Below are 23,207 nucleotides of genomic sequence, written 5' to 3' on the forward strand. Positions count from 1 at the left end.
ATGTTTAAATCTTGGGTATAGTATTACAGGCCAAATTAGCCTGGTGTAGTCTGGTGGAGGCCTAAAATTCAGAGTGTTCATGAAGTATTTGGAAGTACCTTTATTAGGCTTGGAGTAGGGTAGGCTAGGGTTGAATACACATTTCCCGCCTTCCCACTCCCAAACATAAGACACAAGAACTCTTAAAAGGTGTCAGGTGAAGATATCAATTCTTTGTATAATTATTTCAGCTAATTCAATCTCCCCACTAAGAATATTTTCTGAGAGGGCATGCTCAAACACTACCTTTCCTTTAGCTGGATGACAATATCTTGAGTCGTTGAGTAGCAGGTAGCATTTTAGCTTGTCAGGGATATCGTTAGGTTGAAAAAGCATCAGTTTTCCAAAGGGTCTCTGATTTACTCTGTAGTCTTTAAACATGCTTTTGGCTTTATTTACATGTTGAGTGTTCTGCGTGCATGTATGTATGTGCACCACATGCATGACTGGTACACAAGTAAGTCAGAAGAGTTTTGGTTCCTCTGGAACTGGAGTTACCATTTTAAGCCACCATGTGGCCGCTGGACTTGAACCTGAGCCTCTGCGATAACAAGTGCTCTTAGCCTCTGAGTCACGTCTGCTGCCCCTGTATCCTTTTCTAAATAAGCAACACCAGTGTCAAAGCAAATGCTTACTATTATCATGAAGCAGTTAGAATTTTGTTAACTGCCTTCTGGAGATCAGTGTAGGAAAGTGTCAAAAACTCAGCACAGGCTGTTTCTTTTACTCCCTTTGTCACAGAAACAAGAAATGCAAGAGTCAGGGAAATGATTTACACATCCACGTTTGGAAATGGCTCTACTCAGTGCTCGGCTTAGCTGTTTGGTGGCAAACTGCAGTGCTCCGTTTAGAGTAGCATGATGTCTCGCGCACTGACTGTGACTTTTAAGGGGCTGTTGAAAAGCTGAGCCCTCACAAGAGGCCGGAGAGGGCCACTCAGGAATTGGTTCCAGTTTGGGGACACAAAGGGAAACAATGGGAGAGTCTTAGACCTGTCCCTTGAAGTTTGTGGACTGATTTTGTTCTAAGAGTTCAGCATAATACAATTAGGATTTGGGATCTAAACATTTCCAAGTTTTAGAATATTTTAAAAGATCATTAACCTGGTGGGAAAGATTCTCAAGAAGTTTTAGGTTGGGCATCTTGGGGTCTTCTTCAGAGAGATCGGTAGACCATTCTTTCTTCTTCACCTTTTGATTCTGTTAAATGATCAGGAGATGAAATTCGGGGGCCCTTCAGAACAGTGGTTCTCAACCTGTGGGTAGCAACCCCTTTAAACCCTATCTCTCAAAATATTTACCCTATGATTCATAACAGTAGCAAAATTACAGTTATGAAGTAGAAATGAAAATAATTTTATGGCTGGAGGGGTGGTCACCAAACATGAGGAATTGTATTAAAGGTCACAGCGTTAGGAAGGTGAAGAACCACTGATCTGGAACAAAATAGCATGTAAGCAGAAAAGGTGACAATTTAAGGCAGAACTCAGACCTTTACCCCTGGTAAACAGAAATAAAAACCTCTTCATGGATTTTAACTTGTCTCTCAGCCCATTACACATATAAGGCATGCCTCAGGCCCACACTGTGCAGTCCGGGAAGATTATGCTGCACACTATCCACTCACAGGGAAGTATGTTAGTCCTCAGGACCAGTTCAATGTGCAAAAGTGCTAGTCTCTTACCAGTGAACTTTCTCCCCACCTGACTCAAGCAGAGCCAAGTTCTCATCTAGGCAAGTTGATTCTCAGCAGTCTCAGCTGGGAGTGATATTATGGAGAAACTTTGGGTACTTGGTTTTGTTGGCAGGGACAATGTATCCAGTTGGTAATTAAGGACCATTAGTTGCCAGTGGAGTGACTTTGCAGTAGCTATGATCTGGTAAAAAAAACTGTCAATAATATCTGTTGTTCAAAGATCTGATGTTTTCTATAGGTAATTCAATGGCCTCTGAAATGGTGTCTCAGTAACTGGACTATCTTGAAAGGTAGCCTCAACCTGTGAACAAGACTAGAGACATGATATTAAGAACTGAATGTCCTAAGTAGCATTACCATCTAATTTTAGGGCTTTTAAGAAATGGATGCAGTTCAAGGCTTAGTTTTCTTATCTCTATCTTCTTTTTTGAGGCAGAATCTCCATTTCCCTAGAACTATGTAGAACAGACTCCCTTCTAACTCAGAGATATATCTGCCTTTGCCTCTGAAGCGCTGGGATCAAAGTGTCCCATTTCTGTTTTACAGACTAAGGGCAGTTTTGCTGTTGTGGATAACTTACAGTCACAAAACTGGCTAAGAGTTTGGGTCATTTCATTCTTTTATTAATATATAACTGAACTGGTTTGTTTTCACTCCCAAAATTATTTTGCGGAAGAGCATATCTCTTATGCCGCACTCTAAAGAATTTAGCCTTTTACCTCAGATGTGTTTGTTGGGATGTTTTACAGGGCCTGTCCTGGTAGTAGAGTTGTTAGGTGTCAAGATTCTTGTAGTGACCTCCGAAGTAGCAGTCATATAATCAATTCTGTATAGACTGTTAGGTTGTGAGGAAGCATAATGTTCATTAGCTCCTTCTATAAGGGAGACACATTAAATATAAATCTAGAGGCAAATCAAATAAAGGTAAGCTCACTTTATTTATAAACCTCTAAATGCTACTTAACTCAGGTGAGACAGTTTCATTATCAAGTAAGAGTTATCTAAGAAAGAACAGTAACTTTTTTGCATTAGTAAGGCTGACCAAACTTATGCATGACACTCTGACATATTACTGGAAATCTTAGTCAACGTTTTAAATAAATGATAATTTCACACTGGGAAATCAAAACCCTAAACATGTAATGGACAGAGGAACCAATGAGTAACATGTATCTAAAAAGACATGCTCTCAGGCAGAAAAAAACGAGTACCTGGTATCTGAAGACACCAATTTTCTGTGACCGGAAGAATAAAGGGAACACTTGCCACCAGAGCAAAACAAGGCAAAACTCTATACTTCACCTTTAAGCAACAGACAAAAACATGCTCTCAAATCTAGTTACAGTATCTACTTCATTCTGAAAAGAATACTTTGTTATTTACCTTAAGTCTGCCTTTTAGTGAGATAGGAGGGGCTGCCTTTAAATTGGCCTGTCCTTTTATAATATTGTTTTCATCTCAAATAGACTGCATCTGTAAGATTTCTCAAAGTACTCTTCAAAAGGCTAACTCAATCCCCCTTTTGAATATGTAACAAAAGAGGTGTATTAAAAGACATAAATTCTACACATACAAGTGATCCCTCTGCTATTTTTCTCTTATAGTTTCTGTATATATTTCCATATCAAAACAAATTATCCTCATCTATTCTAAACATTTTCACACATAATTTAGTTTTCAAAAATGACTGATCTAAAATCAGAATTCAACATAACTATCACGTTACTACTTAGTTTTTGTTATCTAAAGTTTGTCAAAGACATGACATTCCTATACGTATTTGTTCTTTTCTCACAGAATAAAAGTAAGAGTCAAGACCTATGTCAGCTTTACAATAATGAGATTATATTGTTTGAATTTAATAAAGCATATTAGAAAAGTTCTCATAATGCTGAATAAGTACCAAACCCATACAGTATTCATTACTAAAACCCACGACTCCAATCAAAACAGTCATACTGACCTCTAGTGGCCAGACTCACTTTATTTCACTGATGGCGAGATAGCCAGATAAAATATTGTAAAGATGCATCGTAAGACATTTTTTATCAACAAAGCAATAAAGGCAGCAAGTATCTACAAGACAGAGATATTTAAAGGCCACAAATTGTCATAAAATACTGGTATGTTCTACGTTTTAGTTTGCCAGCTTATTTTACATTAAAAACAAATGATACACACAGACTCTCATTTTATTAGCATTTATTTAAAATTTTATTTATTTTGTGTGTGGCACATGCGTGTTTAGGCCAGAGACTTAAACAGTGGGTGCTTTCACTGATTATGTCTTATTTTCTTTGAGGCAGGCTCTCAGTGAATCTGGAGCTGCTTATTTTGGCAGACTGGCTGGCCAGTGAAGTCCTGGGATCCACTGTCTCTTGCACCCACAAGTGCTGGGGTTACAGATGGGCACATCTGATTTTTATGTGGGTGCTGGGCATGTGAGTTCAGTTTCTCATGCTGTCCAGCAAGCACTTTACCCACTGACCCATCTCCCCAGCTTCTCTAGTGATCCCCAAAGTGAACAAAGTTTTTTATGTTCACCAGTCACATGAGTCTACTAAGCATCTGAAGTAGGACTAATGCAAAATAACACCCAGAGATGCAAAGTCTTAGTAAGACAAAAAAAAAAAAAGCGCGTTATCTTTTTAATAATGCATACTGGTTATATGGCTAGTGATTTTAAGCAGTAGCATCCAGGCATTCGTTCTCCGTCTTTCCTCCTCAGAATGCACATTCTTAGCTTGTTTCTTCTCCTAGTGATTAACCTGGGGTATCTTTCTCCAGCTGGACATGGTGTTGGTTTCATTCCAGGTACCTAACACCACCATAGCTATCACTTTAACCAGCAAATTGTGTACCTATCATTTTTCAGAAACTAGGAATGGAACAGGATAATTATGGCACATTCCTAGGATAAAATCTCGGGGCACCCTGTCTGTATCTCAACTTACTCATAAAAGGAGATATAAATAAAGGATTCAATGAAGTAAAGCGCTTAGAATGGTGTCTGTCACATGAAAGGGGTCAATAAATTTTGATAGTATTAGCATATATGAATAAAGTTCTAAAACAGAAGGGGTTTTATTTTTTTTTATTTTTTTAAATATTTATTTATTTATTATGTATACAATATTCTGTGTGTATGTCTGCAGGCCAGAAGAGGGTACCAGACCCCATTACAGATTGTTGTGAGCCACCATGTGGTTGCTGGGAATTGAACTCAGAACATTTGGAAAAGCAGGCAATGCTCTTAACCACTGAGCCATCTCTCCAGCCCCCAGAAGGGCTTTTAAAAAGCCAGTTGCATTTATGGGTATTTATAGATGGTTAAAACGAAAACCATTGAATACATTCATTCATTCCAACATTTACTCATGTGGATACAGGTAAAAATCTGGGAGGTAAAAATGAAAAACTTCATTCTAACAGGTTATTTCTGATAGGGGAAGGCGTCCAAGCGGCTTCGGAATGTTCGGAGCGCATTCTTCCATCTTCGCAGAGGATGCTGAGGTGCAGGGCAAGTTCTTTGAATTATGAATTAAGTTGATATAAAACAAACCGCAAGGAAAACCAAACAAATCCCAGACACGGGATTGCGGGTGAACATGAAAGACCAAGATGATCGAGGCATGAACTCCACACACAGCTACAATGCGGGTGGCACAAGCTATACAAAGGGAAGAAATGTCTGGCGAAGAAACATGAAGCCTCCAAGTGAGAAGTTAGCCTGGGGCAGCCCTCTTCCTGATACACTTCACCAACGGACACAGGACAGGAGGCTGCAGTTTTGCACATTCACCAGGCGAGGAGCCAAATCAAGTTTCCCATTTTGGAGCCATTCCTTGGGAGATAATTTTATATAATAACCAGTGCGTGCCTTCGCCAGGACCCCAAAGTCCTTTTGCACAGTCTGCGTTCTCCTCCGTCGGGAAGAGTTGTTACGCAGGCGTGTGAAGTAGACCCGGGAAGCTGGAGCATCTCCGAGCCGCTGCAGACTACCTTTACCCCGCCTTTCTCTACCAGATCGACCTCAGGAAGCCCTGACTTTCCCAACCCCCCGAGCGCGCCCTCCCCGACTCCCTCAAACGTCCCCTTCGCTCCGGTTCCTGTGCCAGGCAGCAGGATTGGAAACCGCGTTCTCATTGCGGCGGGTCTTCTCTACTTTCTCATCTCCCGAGCAGACTACACCGGCGCCACCGCTCCGCGCAGAAAGTTGAACGCCAGCGTCAGCTCGGCTCCTTGACGACGACACCACTTCCGGCCACGCCCACGCCGAATCTTCACAGCGGGCCAACCCCTCGGCGCATGCGTGCTAGCAGCGGCAGTTCAAACAGGGGACTGATCGGAGAGTCTGTTGTCTCTCTCGGCTTCCGGGTCCCGCCTCTCGCGAAAATCACGCTGAGTCTCGCCCTCTCGCGAGACGTGTTTCAAAACTGTGGCGGCAACCGCTTCCCGGAGGCTCGCTCACCGGTCGTGCGCGTTTGTCATCTGGCGCCATGGCGGCGGAGAAGAAGCGGCTTTCTGTGAAGGAGGCTTTTCGGCTGGCGCAGCAGCCGCACCAGAACCAGGCGAAGCTGGTGGTGGCGCTGAGCCGCACGTACAGCGCGGTAAGCGGCCTAGCCTCGGCGCCGGCGCTCCCCCTCCCCCGCCGCCACCTCCCCCCACCCCCGCCGCCCCCCGCTCAGCCTTTTGCATTTGCGCGACCCGCGTCGGGGTGACCCGGACTCAGGTGCTCTGAGGCTTGCCCGTGATCTCCTGGTCTCCAGCCAGTGATCGCGACTCCGGGCATCGTCCACGGCGTCTTCCTTCAGTTTTCTCCACCCCCTTCCCTGGTGCCCCGGAGGAGCGATCCGTTATCCTTAGTTTGGCAGTGACTTGGAGACGCTGGGTTGCGAATTTCAGACGTCCTATTTTCCTTTGGGGTTTCTGGTTCATCGTAAGAAATCCGACTGTGTTATTTCAACCAACTCCTAAGCTTAAAATCCAATTCATTTCACCAAATATTAGAACCTAGCCTTTCCTAGTTATGCTAATTGTTCATCGCCTGGAGCTGTGAGCGAATTTGAGACCGATCAATTATTTTGAAGTTCGAGAAAAGTAAATACGAACGTGATTAAGGATATGGACTAGGTTGCGGAAGTTAGACTAAAAAGAAATTCCTGGATATTAGGAAGGCCTAAATAAAATGAGTTATTCTTGCCGAAAGTTTGTGTTGCATTAATATGGTAAGAAAAACATTGAGAATCCAAGAGGTTTGAAAGAAAAACAATCAAAATTTATGCTTTCTACTTTCTCAGAGGTGCAGATTATATGCTGAAGAGATGTTTTGGCAGATTTATTTCCCCTTTTCTTGGTTTGGATAATTGAGAGTTTCCTAAAAATGATTTTAGTTTGCCCTAAGGCCAAAGCTTTCAGCAATGTTAACAGTAGTGTGGGGAATAAAGAATCTTCATTACTGCAGCTTATGGAGCCGTTTCTTCCATCTTTCAGGGGGATGATAAAACAGCTTTTCAGGAGGAGTTTGTTCATTACCTTAAATATGCCCTGGTGGTATATAAACGCGAGCCTGCTGTGGAGAGGGTTGTCGACTTCGCTGCCAAGTTTGTTACTTCATTTCACCAGTCTGATCAGGAAGAAGAGGAAGAGGAAGATGGTGGCATTTTAAATTATTTGTTCACTTTTCTATTAAAGGTACTGTGAAAACAGTACTTTGGGGGAAGTAATGAAGAGAATTTCTCGATGGTGTTTGTCATTTTCCACAGTGAAATACCAGTGGTAGAGGAAATGTATGAGAATAAGTCTTTTATAGGAAATCTTGACTGTCATTAAGCTGAAAGGGTAATTCTAGTTGTTGAGTTGTTAACTGCCTGTTTAAATTCTCATGTTTGTTGTGAAATTTTTCTGCCTGGAAGTAAAACATTCCTACAGAGAAGAATATGCTTACTTTTTTTAGTATAGCAATATTTTTTGAGACCACTTGAGATTATATTGACTATTTAGAACGGAATGTGACTAGGAATAACTTTTTATTTGTTTTTGTGTAGTCTCATGAAGCAAACAGCAGTGCAGTCAGATTTAGAGTATGCCAGCTCATTAATAAGCTTCTGGGGAGTATGCCAGAAAATGCCCAAATTGATGACGACCTGTTTGATAAAATTAATGAAGCCATGCTTATTAGATTGAAAGATAAGATTCCAAATGTGAGAATACAAGCGGTTTTGGCTCTCTCTCGACTCCAAGATCCCAAGGATGATGACTGCCCAGTAGTTGATGGTATGTATGGTTTCCTAAATCTTATTTCAGTATTTGGATTTGATGTGTGCATGTATACTTGTGTGTGGGTGTGTATAATCACATGGAAGCCAGAGGTTAGAGTCAGCTGTTTACAGTTGATAGCATCTCTCATTACATCTAGAGTTCATCTATTCAGACTCATTGGCCAGCAAGCCCCAGGAATCTTGTCTCCTTGTCCCCAGTACTAAGATCCTAGGTTCTTGCCACTATGCCCGGTTTTTCATGGGTTTGGAGATTGGAATGGAACATCAGGCTCATGCTTGTACAGCAAGTACCCATCTCCCTAACTGAGCATTGAATTTTTACTTATTCATTATTTATGTCTTTATGTGTTAAGGATAGAGAATAAGGAAGAATCAACCCAATAATTTAAAATGAGAACATATTATCAATACTTTTAACTTTGCCTTGCTCTTACTCCAGTTGTATCCCTTTCTCAGAGATGGTGATAATTACAGTGAATTTTAGGTTAATTGCCCTATTTGCCTGAAAAACTAAACTTTAGACAATTAGTGTTTGTTTCAGTGTTAAATTTTGTCTGCTATTTTTTGATGGACCATACTACATTTTTGTGTCCTTTTTTCCTTCAAAATTATTTCTAGTTTTAGCGTGGTATATTTTTTTCTACTCTATTTTAATGTTTTATGGAGTTTATTCTGCATTTTATTGGCCCCTCTAGTTGTTTGCAATTGCTTTGCTTTAAAACAATGCTAGAAGCAGGGTGTGGTGGTGCCATGCCCTTAGTCCCAGCATGCTGAGGCAGGCAGATCTCTGAGTTTGAGGCTAGACTATGGAGTGAGTTCCAGGACAGCCATGGCTACACAGAGAAACCATATCTTGAAAAACCATACCAAGCCAACGAAACAAAAACCCCCATGTTAGGATTTTTATACATGGCTTCGGTGCATAGATGAAAGGGTTTTGTAGAGTTATACTTAGAGATAGGCTTATAGGCCCCACTTTATTAGACTAGGTGGAATAGTCTAAAAAATGATTTACTTATTAATAGTCTCAGTAATGGGGCATGAAAGTATTCATTGACCCATATCCTCTTTAGTTTCATCACATTTTAAAATTTGATGCCTTATCTAGTATATGTTATTGTTACCCATCTTCATAAATTTATCATGTGATCATCATGAGTTGCTTAATATTGGTGGTACAATTTGAGAAGTATTACTGTAAGTGATTTTTTGTAACACTGTAGCGTGTACTTGGACAAATGGATTGTAAAGTTCAATCACTCAGTGTGACTTCTGGTGCAGTCAAAAGTTCCACTAAACATGTATGAGATTACTGCCAGTATATTTGATATACTCTTGTATAGTCAAGTTTTTTTAAATAAATAGGAGTACACTCAAACAATTGTAAAAGTATATTAAACACATGAATTTATTACAGCCACTTATCAAAGTTAAAAGTGTAAAGTCAAATGTGAACCTTCATAACTTCCCTTCTGAATAACTATTCTAACTGTATAGAAGTTCATTGAGTTGTATAGTCTTTGGGTTTGGTTCTTTTTTAATTTTGGGATGTGATTTTGGGATAGGTAACATTTTTATAATAAAGTTTAAAATAAATCAAAATAATAGGTCCTTATAGAAAACCATATCAACTTAAAATAAGTTGCCTGCTCTAATCATCTCCTGACTTTTGAGGCTGTTTTCCCTTTTAATCTCCAGTTACAGTATGTTAAATTTTAATTCCATTATCAGAAAGTTATTGAAATTTTTTTCCTTTTTGGCTAAAAATGACTATATAAGAGTAGTATATGGTCTCTCTGTTATTTAAAAAATGAAATATCAGAATGTGGACATATCTATGACTTAAAGAACAATTTTAATATTAAAATGTATTACTTTATTTTTAGCGTATGTTACTATGATAGAAAATGATTCAAATTCAGAAGTTAGACGTGCAGTGTTATCCTGTATTGCACCATCAGCAAAGACTTTGCCAAAAATTGTGGGGCGTACAAAGGATGTAAAGGAGGCTGTCAGAAAGCTGGCTTATCAGGTAAATAAGTTAAACATCTTCAGAAGGCATGTTTTTGAAAATGAACCAATTTATGGCATTTTGGAAAAATCTTGGTAGCAATGATTTTTTTTTTCCAATTAGGACTTTTGAAGAATATAGGTAATTTAGGTAGAGTATTATTGTATTAAATGGGTTAACTTCCTGAATAATACAGTATTCATAAGTAAGATATCTCTAAAGTGTATTGAGATTAATGGCTATCTTTTACCTTTTTAAGGTGTTAGCTGAAAAAGTTCATATAAGAGCTATGTCCATTGCTCAGAGAGTACTGCTTCTTCAACAAGGTCTTAATGACAGGTCAGGTAAGATACACATTTTTGTAAGTCAGATTTGACGTTAATAAAACTATCATTTCCATAAATTTGATGAAACATTTTGAGGTTAAAGGCCTTGGTATTTTGAAGGAACAAGGCATTTTTTTTAGACTTCTCTGCTTTAGGGAGGGGAAGACTGTTCTAAATTCTATGTGGTTGCTTTTTTCAGAAGTCTGACAGAATCTTTCCTTTTATCCTGTCTTTTCTTAGACAGTATTATTGTGATTCTCTGTACTACATAAATGTGTTGTGTGCATAGAAACAACAGGAATGAGCAGCCCTGTCTAATAGCCCACCCTTCTTATAGGTCAAACTGGAAGATCTCCTTGTATGAAAGATGTTCTAACAATTCTTGGTTGGCTCTCATGAAACATTACTCTCAGTTTTGCTGTACGAAGAAAGCAAACTTGAGTTTGTGAATATTGTCAGAGCACTGACGGTGCTTTTAAGTCAGCAACTCTCAACCTGTGGGGCACAACCTCTTTGGGGGGCTGAAAACAAATCTTTACATTATAATTCATAACAGTAGCAAAATTACAGTTATGAAGTAGCAGTGAAAATAATTTCATGTTTGGGCGTCACTCCGACATGAAGAACTGTATTAAAGGGTTGTAGAATTAGGAAGGTTGGGAACCACTGCCTTAAATGATACAAATAAAATTTGTTTAGTAAAGTATGTTGTGATTTCAGTACTGCAAGTTGAATTCATATAATAGAAGTCAGCAAGTGAAGTAGTAGATTTCTTATATTCTGATGCTTGATATTCAGTGAGGAGGCAATATAAAGGATTTTTTATTCGGCTATATAGGAGTTAGGTTTTTACTGCTGAACTCCCATATGTATTTTGAAATAGGCATTATCATGACTTAGTAATTCTGCATCTTTTGTTAACATGCTTTGTTCTACCTATAGTCTGTTTGTATTGTTAATATCAGTGTTAACATTGACTCAATAAAAGTTAATTAAAATGGGGATAGTGGGGGAAAGTCTAGAGTGTACATTGTTTACCTGTCTGAAATGACTCCCCAGATGCTGTGAGACAAGCAGTGCAGAAGCATCTTCTCCAAGGCTGGCTGCGCTTCACCGAAGGAAATATCTTGGAGTTACTTCATCGGTTAGATGTGGAAAATTCTTTTGATGTGGCAGTCTCTGTTCTTAATTCCTTATTCTCAGTGACTCCTCTCAGTGAACTGGTCGGAATCTGTAAAAGCAATGATGACAGGTATATAATAAAGTATTTAAATCGAGCTTCCACAGTTATAATTGGTTTTCCCTCCTTGTACTTCCAAATTTCATCAGTACCTTTTATCTGTCCCTTGTTTCTTTAATGAATGTCTTTTTTCTCTTTGCTACAAGAACTCATTATTTTTTGTCAACTACCGCTTCATTTGTGCCCTTTCATTTTGTAATTTTATTTTTGTATTACATTTACTGTGAAAACATCCCTAAATGTACATTCTTGTCACATTAAGCTTATTTGAAGCATTTTAAGTTTCTTTTAATAATTTTTTCGATGGGTCATTTATTGACTTAGTAATTAAAATACTTAGTTATTGAAGGAAATCTATACTTTATTCCCATTTTTGTTCTGCTTTCCAACTGCCCGTAAAAATAATGCTCTCTTATTCTCTTCTAAATGAAGGAAGTTGATTCCAGTGGAAACATTAACTCCTGAACTTGCTTTGTATTGGCGCACCCTTTGTGAATATTTGAAATCAAAAGGAGATGAAGGTGAAGAGTTTTTAGAGCAGATTTTGCCAGAGCCTGTAGTATATGCAGAGTATTTACTGAGGTAAAATTTTTCTTTTGGTTTGAACTGTACTTACATTGCTGATGTGCCGATCTCATAGCCCTCTTATTTAAAGTCATCGTTGGAAAAAAGTTTTTAAAAAAACTGTTGTATTCAAGTAGGTATAAATGGGTGTGTTCCTTGAGTGTTTCTCACGAGTCTGTTGTGTGGTTAGTATATTGAATGTGTGTGTATACTATCCCTGTCTCAGTGACTCAACATTAGCAGCTGATTAGTGTGGCTTTCCCTGATAAAACTTTTTTTCTTGATTGAATTTTATCTAATATTCACATATGATGAATTTTTTCCCCACAAGATAGGGTTTTGCTGGAGTTTTAGAGCCTGGCCTGGAACTAGCTCTTGTAGACCTCTTGTGGCCTCGAACTCACAGATCCACCTGCCTCTGCTTCCCGGGTGCTAGGATTAAAGGCGTGCGCCACCACTGCCTGGCCATGATGAAATTCTTAAAAATTATTTTGAAGCACGAGTAATAAAAACTCAGAGAGAGAAATTGGGGTTCAGCCTGAAGGTCAGAAAAGCAAAATAGCCAGCCACTGGCTCTTACCTCTATCTCAGTCTGAAAATGGTGATCCTGCCTCCAGGAATCTCAGAACGAGACTGACTCATCAAGCTATCTCCTCCCATTTTATAATCCTCTCTAGTTCTGGGATTAAAAGTGTGTACCACTGTTTCTGGTTTCTATGGCAAGCTAGTGTGTCTGCTGGGATTAAAGGAGTGTGTAATTGGTGGCTGGTTTTACTTTTCTGATCCTCAGACAAGTTTTATTTATTAAAATACAAGTGAAGTGCCACTACATTGTTCTTTGTAAGCTGTACAAAAACAGGTATGATGGTTAGATTTGGTGCATGGATTACTGTCAGAATCATAGGATAGTAATATATGGCTAGTTTTAGTTTAATGTCTTTTTTGATTAATAATACACTAAATAAAACAACTTTTAAAATTTTGTTTTCCTAAATTATCTGTCTTGACTAATTCTATGTCAACTTGACCTCAGCATTTTGGGAGAGGGAACCTTAATTGGAGTAATGCTCCCACTAGATTGGCCTGTGATGGTCCATTTTCTTGATTGATGGTTGATTTGGAAGGGCATAGCTTACCATTCTTGGGCTGGTGGTCCTGGTTCTATAAGAAAACAGGCAGAGCATGCCATGGGGAACAAGCATTTCTCCATGACCTCTACATCAGCTCCTGCTGCTAAGTTCCTGCCCTGTTTGAGTTTTTGATGTAACTTGTTTGAGTGATGGACTGTAGTGTGAAACAGGAAATAAACCATTTCTTCCCCAAGTTGCTTTTTGTCATGATGTTTTATCATAATAGACACCCAACTAAGACAATATAATTTCTATTTCACTGTAAAATTATATTAAAAAATACTTAAAATTCAAATGTAGAGGTAAATTTATTCTTTTATCCCCAGTCCCCATCAATCATTGTAGAGTTAACAACGAAATATTAGAGTGTGCATTTTCAAATCTTTTTCTCTACATGTTTTAAATGCACATGTAAGTTTCCTTTTGAAAATAGAGCATATTTTACACACACACACACACACACACACACACACACACACACACTGTTTTCTGGGTTTTTTTTTTTTTTTGACCTGTATATAAAATCATTATTTGTAGGTATGTGGTATTACAACACTATTTTGAGTGCCTTGTGTGCTTTGTAAGTGCACTTCCCCTGAGTTATATCTACTTTATTCTACTTATTTTAGTTATGTCCAGAGCTTCCCAGTAGTTAATGAAGAACAGAGAGGTGATTTTACCTACATTGGAAATTTGATGACAAGAGAATTTATATGTCAGCAATTGATTCTTATTATAAAATCTCTGGATACCAGTGAAGAAGGAGGAAGGTATGTCTAAATGTTAACTTTTGATCAAATTTCTTTTAATTTCATTTATTTAGTAACCTACCTTGGTTTAATTTTTTTTTTTTTTTTTTTTTTTTTTTTTTTTGGATTTTTTCAAGACAGGGTTTCTCCGTAGTTTTTTGGTTTCTGTTCTGGAACTAGCTCTTGTAGACCAGGCTGGCCTCGAACTCACAGAGATCCGCCTGCCTCTGCCTCCCGAGTGCTGGGATTAAAGGAGTGCGCCACCACCGCCCGGCTTTGGTTTAATTTTTAAAAGATAATTCTGATTTTAATTTTAGTGTAACTATAAATGATGATGATCTATCCTCTGGTTAATCAGGCTTTTTTTTTTTTTTTTTTTTGGTTTTTCGAGACAGGGTTTCTCTGTGGCTTTGGAGCCTGTCCTGGAACTAGCTCTTGTAGACCAGGCTGGTCTCGAAGTTAATCAGGCTTTTTAAAGAATAATTTTTATTGAATAATTTCATACCCCTCTCAAGACTCTTTCCATTCCTTTTGATTCTCAACATGTTCCTTCTACCCTGAGCTCCTGCTTCCCCATTATGGGCAGCATTCCACAAAGTGCACTCCAGAAGAAAAATGATTCTCCCTCCCCTAGTAGCTATCTACTGTGGTAGCTTCTCAGCTGGGGAGTGGTGGGATCAAAGGAGCCCTCACCCCATCTGCACTGGAATGTTGGCTGCAGGTCACCTGCAGATAACCACAGCTGCCATGAGCTCATGAGTGTAACAGCCAAGTCTTGTCTAGAGGGCAGCTGGGCAGCTTATTACTCTCTTAACTCCCTGGCTAAATCCCTACGTTTAAATACAATTTGTTACAGTATGACTAGATCTATCTAATCTAAAAGTGCTATAAAATTTTCTCTTTCCCATTTCTGTATATTGAAACATATTTATACACATAGTTAGTTAATTAATGCCAGGGTTTAATCTGAGAAATGTGTTAGGTGATTTTGTTGGTGTACAAGCGTAGTATATAAATTTAGATGTTATAGGTTAATTGTTCATTGTGGTCTTTTGGTATATAATTAGAAGATGACAAAGTATGTATGAGGTTGTTGCAAATATAACTTTCATAGTAGTAGTATGCTGAGTATACGCTATGGTAAAGGTAAAGATTACCATATAATTATGATAATTATATAAACCAGTAGCAGTCATTTAACATTAAGTATGATGTGTTGTATATAATTGCATATACTATACTCTTACATGTATGGCAGTTTATGTTTGTTTACACCAGCATTACTAGAGAAATGGCATTTATATACAGCATTATTAGGGTTATTAAGCATTTGATATATAATGATTTTTATACTCTATAATGATTTTCTGGGACTTCCATTGGGTATGTGGCCTAATGTTTACTCAAACATCATTATGTGGCACATGATTGCATATGTATGCATGTTTCTGTGGGTATATATGTATATAATCCTAGTATAATTCCTCAGAGTAAGTAATTTCCAAGTTTTTGGTTTAAAATATTTATTGCAAAGAGAGCAAGTAGTGTTATCTAGAAGATTTGATTCACCCCCCCCCCAATTTTTGTTAATTTAAGATCAAGGTATAAAAATATAATTTATATGTGTATTTTTAAATCAGTTGGAGAATATGAGGGTTTTTTTTTGGTTTTTTTTTTTTTTGAGGGTTTTTTTTTAACCTAAAGTTTGTATGTATGGAGTTTTATACATATATTTGTAAACAGAAGTAAAAACTAAAACAGATGTAAAGAGAAGTGTTAGAGAAAATGTATTTTCAATTGGCAAGATGGCCCAGGGGTTAGGTGCTTGCTGTCAAACCCGATGACTTTCATTTGATTCTCGGAACCCTCAGGGTAGAAGGGGAAAACTAATTCCTGTAATTTCTTCTCTGATCTCCACATTCAGTTCTAGGCATGTGCCCTCCCATGTATGCACACAGAAAATAAAGAAAAAATGTTTAAAAATATAAATAATGTATTTTGTCGGAGTGGTAGTTTAAAAAGATCTTTTTGATTACAGGAAACGACTGCTGGCTATTTTGCAGGAGACTCTTACACTGCCTACAACTCCAATTTCCTTAGTTACTTTTATTGTTGAGATACTCCTCCACATCATCTTAGATGATAATAAAAGGATACAGATTGTAAGTGTTTTTCTTTTTGATATAGTTAAGAAACTTTGATCAGTGACATCCAAGAGTCACAATTTCTCTTTAGCACCCTTGCCTTTGATTGTTTTAGTGTTGTCCAACATGTTGCAAAAAGGAAGAAGAGCACGTTTTTCTTACAGTTTAAAACACTTCTTTACTTAGCATGCCTGTTGAATCAATGCAGCAGGTCTGGGAGGAGGGAACAATTGGGATGAGGTTTTATTTGTAATTATTGGGAACTAGTGTGTTGAAGGAAGACTTGAGCTATGTATTCCTCATTTGTAGTGTTGGGTAAGTTTTTAGCCTTATTTTACTTATCTGCAAAACCTTTTTTTGTGCAAAACCTTTTTTTGTAAAAAACTTGATGTATGCTTAGTAATGCTCATAAAGTGTTTGATAGATACACAAGTCTGTTGAATATGCTATAGTAGTTCCAGAAATGAGGTCTAACCCCTTGGAGAAAGTTAGCAAAAAGAAATACATTTGTGTTGTCCAGATCTCTCCTTACATATTTTTTTAGCTTTTTTTTCATATTTTTTATTAAAAAATTTATTTTTTATTTTACATGTCAGCCCTAGCTCTCCCTCCCCTCCACCTGCCTCCCTCCCCTCCCCCTCCCCATCTTCCTATACCAATTCCTAATTAGTAGTTATCTAGGATTTCCTTATTCAGATGGGAGGCACTTTTTTTCTGAACTAGTGAATTCCAAGTGACTCTGAAAGGAAAGTCATTATTATCATTGCTTATTGCTTATATATTGTGTACTAAAGGAAGAAAAAAAATGTTTCTTTTTTTTTTTTTTAATTTAACTTCCACAGAACTGAAGGAGTTAAAAATTTTAGATTATAGAGAGTAATCTTAGGGAACAATAATTCAGTTTTTCTACTTTTTAAATACTGCATTAGTGATAATTTGTCTTTAGTATCCATATGACTTAAATTATTACTTTTTAGTCAAATAATACATCTGATTAAACTGTTAAGTTCTTTTGTTTGCTCATTTGGCTTTTTTTTTGTTTTTATTTTTATTTATTTATTTATTTTGAGATAGGGTTTCTTTTTGTGTCGTCTTAGCTGTCCTGGAACTAGCTCTGTATACCAGGCTGGTCTTATACTCACAGAGACCCTCTTGCCTGTACCTCCAAGTGTGGTGATACCTTGTTTATATAAATAAAGCTTGCTGCTAGTTAACCATATCACTTCCTGTCTGTCTGTACAGACCTCCAGACCTCTGTTGTTAGCTAGTGACTAGCTCTACCCTCTGATTTTCAGGTAAGCTTTATTTTTACAAACAAGATAGTACCACATTTGAAAAATGCACACGGAATTGTGCCAGAAGAAGCACTTGGGGCAGTGACTGCCTGAAGGCAGAGCCAGTCAGTCTAGGTAGGGTAAGTCCTGTGGCATTTGGAACTCAGGTGCCTGTGGAGTTTGGACTGTGGAGTTTGTTGCAGAGAGCCTGCAATAACAGCAATGACAAAAATCCCAAACTTGCTTAGATGCTTAGGGACTAAGAGTGAAGAACCTAGCCATCTTGGTGGTGACTCTAGCGGGAGCGGCTGCAAAGCCATAGATAAGCGACTCGTTTGTGTCCCACATTGGGTGCCAAAATGTAGCATGAGTTCTAATTGGTGTTAATAATAAAAGCCAAGAGTCAGATATAGGGTCAATGCTGAGAGATGAGAGAGATGAAGAACCAAACCATAGCCACCTTTCCTACTTAGCGTCTCAGCAGAAAAGAGACTGAACTCCAATCTCCTCCCGCCTTATCACTTCCTCTTTGTCTGTACAGACCTCCAGAACTCTATGGTTAACTAGTGACTAGCTCTGCCCTCTGATCTTCAGGCAAACTTTATTTGTACAAACAAGATAGCACCACACCCAAATTCTGGGATTAAAGGCATGTGCTACCACCACCTGGTGATTATTCCAGTCTTATTGTTCGATCTTTGTATTAGTTGCTGTGTTGTTGCTATGGCCAAATGCCTGTTGTAATGGTTACTCATATCAACTTGTCAAGATTTAGAATAAACTAGATGACAGACCTAGGTATGTTTGTGAGACAGTTTCTAGATTGGGTTAGACATGATGACACCATTTTATGGGCTAGATGACAGACCTAGGTATGTTTGTGAGATAGTTTCTAGATTGGGTTAGACATGATGACACTATTTTATGGGCTAAGGTTCTGAGCTGACAGATTGTAAACCAGCATTCACTTTGCTTTTTGATGCTAGTACAATGTGACTGCTTCATTCTCTTTTTTTCATTCCCTCCCCTCAGTGGTAGACTGTTAGTTTCACACTGAACCAAAACGAATGGTTCCTTCCTTCAGTTGTTTTTGTCCCAGCAATAAGTAACTAATACAAGTGTCAAGAAGCATGGGGAGGAAGTGGGGGAAGGGAAAGGAGAGAGGGAGGAGGGTTTGTTTTTCCTTGATGGTACAGTCTGTCTTGATGGGAAGTCATGGTGCTGAGAAAGAGATGAGGCGATTGGTCAGTCACATTTTGTCCACAGAAAGCAGAGAGGCGAATCTGATGCTCAGTTAGGTTGTTACTTCTTTTTGGCTTTTTACTCAGTGTAGCTCCCTAGACTGTGGGATAGTAAGGCCCACATTTAGATTGTGTCTTCCCTCAGTTAAACCTCTTCAAAAATTCCCTTACTGACATGTCCAAAGGGGTGTCTCCTAAATGATTCCAAGTATAGCCAGGTTGGCGGTGTAGATTAATTAACATTTGCAGGCTATCTCTTCTCAAGCACAGTCACTTTACAGGCAGTTGTTCCAGGCAGGTAATGTTGATCTTTTATTGCATCTGTATTACTGGGCTGTTCACCGAAAAGAGTCACCATCTTGGGGAGTATCTGCAAACACCCACGGTGACTATCAGGTGATACCAAGTCCAATCAAGTGGACAAGATGAACCAGCACAGTCTTAGGATTGTGTAACAAATGAGTATGTATGACTTTATCTAATTCTTCTGCTGTCTTTCAAAGATGAAATTTGCTTGTCAAGATGACAATTTGATGTAGTGTAGCTGTTTGTTATCATTTGCTTGTTTAAACATGGATTACAGTTTGTATTTTGAATTACTGCTATCAGGTCACAGAAATTATCTCAGAGATTCGTGCACCCATCGTTACTGTTCGTGTTGATCCATCTGATACTAGAAAAAAGGAACTCAAGGTAAGTCTCTTCTAAATCAAAGATATGCTTTAGTGATGTCCTTGTTGCCTCCTGCTAGACTTCTCAGAAATATTCTCATCAAATCAAGTCTTTAAGTGTTATACTCTAAGGGTATGCAAATCATTACCAGATTACAACAGATTTGCTGATCTGTGTTTCAGGAAAATGAAATCTTATATTTGACTGCTTGAATCCTGAGTCTTTTTGATATTGTGACAAATTTTCATGTTAATTTTTGTGTCTGATCAATTTCTATCTTTTTTTAGATGGCTGAAATAAAAGTTAAGCTTATTGAGGCTAAAGAAGCTTTGGAAAATTGCATTGCTGTACAGGATTTTGACCAGGCATCAAAATTAAAAGAAGAGATAAAAACTTTGGAAGATGCCAAAATAAACCTGCTAAAAGAGACAGAGCAACTTGAAATTAAAGAAGTTCACACAGAAAAGGTATATACCATTTTTTTATACTAAATTTTAACTAGTATTATATCAACAAGCTTATTTTCTTTAATTCATTAAACTACCCAAATGTATTTACTTTGGAGGGAGTTGTGACAATACCATGAATTAAAATGAAAAGAAAACTTTAATTTTGAAACTTTTGTTTTATATTTTTAGACTTGTGATGTTTGAACCACCTCTTTACATAGCCCTGACTGGCCTGGAACTTGCTTTGTAGACCAAGCTGGTCTTGAACTAATGGAGATCCTCTTGTCTATGCCACCACACCACACCAGACATTTTTGGACTTTGAAAAATACCTTTAATTTTTATAGCTAGGACTTGTTCCTTTGTCATGTTTAATTTGAATACGTTCTTCCTTCTCAGAAAACTAGTCCTCTAGTGATTTCCTTAGGCCTTTTTATTTATTTTCCGTGAATGGTTTAAAAAGGAGTTGCATCTATCTTTCCCTTTTGTGAAAGGAGGTCCATGACCTTTTTATTGTTAGGATAAAACATCTTTGGTGAAGAAGTACTTATCTTCTTTGGTAAATGGATATTTGTGTAGTTAGAAAAAAAACCAAGCAGCTTTGTTTGTTTTTTTTTAAAATTTATTTATGTGTATGAGTATTTTGTTTGCATGTGTGTATGTGTATTGTGTATTCCTGGTGCTCTTGGTGGTCAGAAGAGAACATTAGGTTCTCAAGAACTAGAGTTTTAGATGGTTACAAGTTGCTATGTTAGTGCTAGGACTGGATCTGGTCCTCTGCAAGAAGAGCAAGTACTAAGAACCACTGAATATCTTCCCAGTCACAACTTTGTTAGTTATTTTTAATGAAACACTTGATATTTAGTAATATTTGAAGTTTTTCTATTTTTTAACTTAGTCATTTGACAAATTCTCTTAAAAGGATTATGTCTTTGGTCATCAATTTATTTTAGCATATGATAGAATGTATCAGTTTGTGTGTTTTATGTTTTTAAAGATCTTGTCTTTGTATTGAATATGCTTATAATTGCACTTATTTTTGTTTGTTTGTTTTTTGTTTTTTGTTTTTGTTTTTGAGAAAGGATTTCTCTGTGTAACGTTCTTGGCTGTCCTGGAACTCGCTTTACAGACCAAACTGGCCTCAAACTCGCAGAGATCTTCTGCCTCTATCTTCCAAGTGTTGTGATTAAAGCAATGCACCACCACCACCTGACTATAATTGCACTTTTGATTTGGGTAGTGCTTAAGACAGTGCTGAACAAGCAAGCGTACTGTGTATGAGAGTTCTAGAATTAATTGTGCATCTTTAACTCCCTAGTTATAAACATATGCTAACCTGACACTTCTCCTTTCCAGTGAGAATGTCTCATTTATTTTTATGGTCAGTAGCTTATTTATAGTCTGTAGCTTATCCTAGCCTATTAAATTTGAGACAACAATAATAACAACAACAAAATTTAAAACAATACAGCCGGGTGGTGGTGGCACATGCCTTTAATCCCAACACTTGGGAGGCAGAGGCAGGCAGATCTCTTGAGTTTGTGGCCAGCCTGGTCTACAAGAGCTAATTCTAGGACAGGCTCCAAAGCTACAGAGAAGCCCTGTCTTGGGAAACCAAAAACAAGTAAGTAAGTAAATAAATAAATAAAATTTCAAATTAAGAAACTGTTTGAAAAAGTGTGATGGTGTGTATCTGTAATATTAGTGCTTTCAGTCCTGGGTCAAGGCCATCTTGGGCTATGTAAGTGAGGCCCTGTTTTAACAAATCCAATGGAGAGGTAACTCAGTAATGAGAGTGCCTGCCTAACACATGGAAGCCCTAGATTTGATTCCTAGCCCTGTCCCAACCCCACCTGCTTTTTCTCCCCAAAGATAAGGAAAGCATCTGTAAAAGTGGTCTGCCTGATTAATAATCTTTTGACTTCTTTGAATATTGAGTGTCTTTTTGTCTTATTTGGGAGCCATGGCTATTATAATTCTAATGTAATAGATGTTGTGATATCAGGAAACCGGAAACTTTATTGAGAAATGTGTATATGTAAAATGCTACTGGTTTCCCCAGAGGAAGAAGTAGATTAGCCTGAGATGTGAAGAAATTTAACTTGCTCGGCTTTTCTTTGTTATGAGACACTAGCTAAGAAAACAGTTGGGAGGGAAGGAGGATGTTTTTGTTGTTGTTTTTGGTTCATCGTTCAGAGGTTTCTACATATTAGGGTTGAGAGGATGTGGTAGAATAGAGTGGCTCCTGTTGTGTGATGTGTTACTCTTTTTACTCTTTCGGGGCCCCACCACCCAACTCCCACATAAATTACACATGGAGGCTTATTCTTAGTGAGAATGTCCAGCCTTAGCTTGGTTTATTTCTAGACAGCTTCTCTTAACTTAAGTATCCTGATTACCTTTTGCCTCTGGGCTTTCTCCTTTTCTTACTTCTGTCTATCTTACTTTCACTCTGACTCCATGGCTGGCTGGGTGGCTGACCCCTGATGTCCTCTTCCTTGTTGCTCTTTCTGTTTATTCTCTCTGCCTGCCAGCCCCTCCTATCCTTCCTCCTACCTCGCTCTTGGCCATTCAGTTCTTTATTAGATCATCAGGTGTTTTAGGCAGGCAAAGAATCACAGTTTCACAGAGTTATATATAACACAAACAAAAGCAATATATCTTTACACCATTAAACAAATGTTCCACAGCATAAACAAAAGTAACACATCTTAAAATAATATTCCCCCAAAGGCTCCCATCCTGACTGACAGGGAGCCAAAGGCCTAAGCTGTTTTTTCCTTTCCTGCCTTGTATTCTTGTTCAGGCTTCTACTTTGTGGGTTGGTGCCACTTGTATTCAGAGTGGGTCTTCCCTTCTTTGTCTTTGAAAAAACCCTCACAGATACATCCAATGATGTGCTTTACTAATGTTTACTAGCTGATTCTCAGCCTAATCCAAGTTGTTACAAGGTTAATCATCAGTCATAGTACAGACTAACAAATTAAAGGACGGTTTTTCTGTAGTAAGCTAGTTGGGTGATTATCCCTTCAAGTTCTTTACAAATGTGAATTCATTATTCTAATTGCTCCCCAAATCCTACTATCTTTCAAACCTAAATAGTTAACTGTGAATTTATACGTTTAACACACTTTGTCTTGTCTCTCCTTAATGAGTAGTTAAGGAAATGTAGATGTTGTAATGATATGTTTGATGACCCAGAGTTTAAAAAAGGTGCTTGTTTTACTTCAAAACTTTAGGTTTACATGGAGACAGGATTGGATAGAAAATAGATAAATCAGAGGAACTATTAAGAACCAGATAAATGAAAGGCCTCCGATAGTCAATATTAAAAAAAAACTACATTATTCAGAGATGATGGTGGATACAGGGATATTTTAAAGTGTAGGATG

General features: G+C 38.0%; 2 protein-coding genes across 2 annotated transcripts in view; one reads left to right on the forward strand and one right to left on the reverse strand.

The window, feature by feature from the left end:
• Positions 1-679: 679 nt before the first annotated feature.
• Dcaf16 (DDB1 and CUL4 associated factor 16) lies at positions 680-5,880 on the reverse strand. Its single transcript, XM_041636283.1, is given in 5 exon segments — positions 680-776; positions 778-1,010; positions 1,012-1,055; positions 1,058-1,238; positions 5,680-5,880. Coding segments are annotated over 5 exon segments (756 nt in total).
• A 206-nt stretch (positions 5,881-6,086) lies between these two features.
• Positions 6,087-23,207, forward strand: part of Ncapg (non-SMC condensin I complex subunit G) — a 32,038-nt gene continuing 14,917 nt past the window's right edge. Inside the window, exons 1-11 of the mRNA XM_041636497.1 lie at positions 6,087-6,344; positions 7,228-7,428; positions 7,782-8,010; positions 9,902-10,047; positions 10,286-10,370; positions 11,412-11,604; positions 12,025-12,174; positions 13,916-14,056; positions 16,074-16,197; positions 19,304-19,387; positions 19,654-19,833. Coding sequence (XP_041492431.1) covers positions 6,234-6,344; positions 7,228-7,428; positions 7,782-8,010; positions 9,902-10,047; positions 10,286-10,370; positions 11,412-11,604; positions 12,025-12,174; positions 13,916-14,056; positions 16,074-16,197; positions 19,304-19,387; positions 19,654-19,833 — 1,644 coding nt within the window. The 5' untranslated portion in view covers positions 6,087-6,233. The remainder of the gene's footprint in view (positions 6,345-7,227; positions 7,429-7,781; positions 8,011-9,901; positions 10,048-10,285; positions 10,371-11,411; positions 11,605-12,024; positions 12,175-13,915; positions 14,057-16,073; positions 16,198-19,303; positions 19,388-19,653; positions 19,834-23,207) is intronic.

The sequence above is a fragment of the Microtus oregoni genome, unplaced genomic scaffold, assembly GCF_018167655.1.
Source record: "Microtus oregoni isolate MIOR12 unplaced genomic scaffold, Mior012 000049F_ref0000343, whole genome shotgun sequence".
Classification (NCBI taxonomy): Eukaryota; Metazoa; Chordata; class Mammalia; order Rodentia; family Cricetidae; genus Microtus; species Microtus oregoni.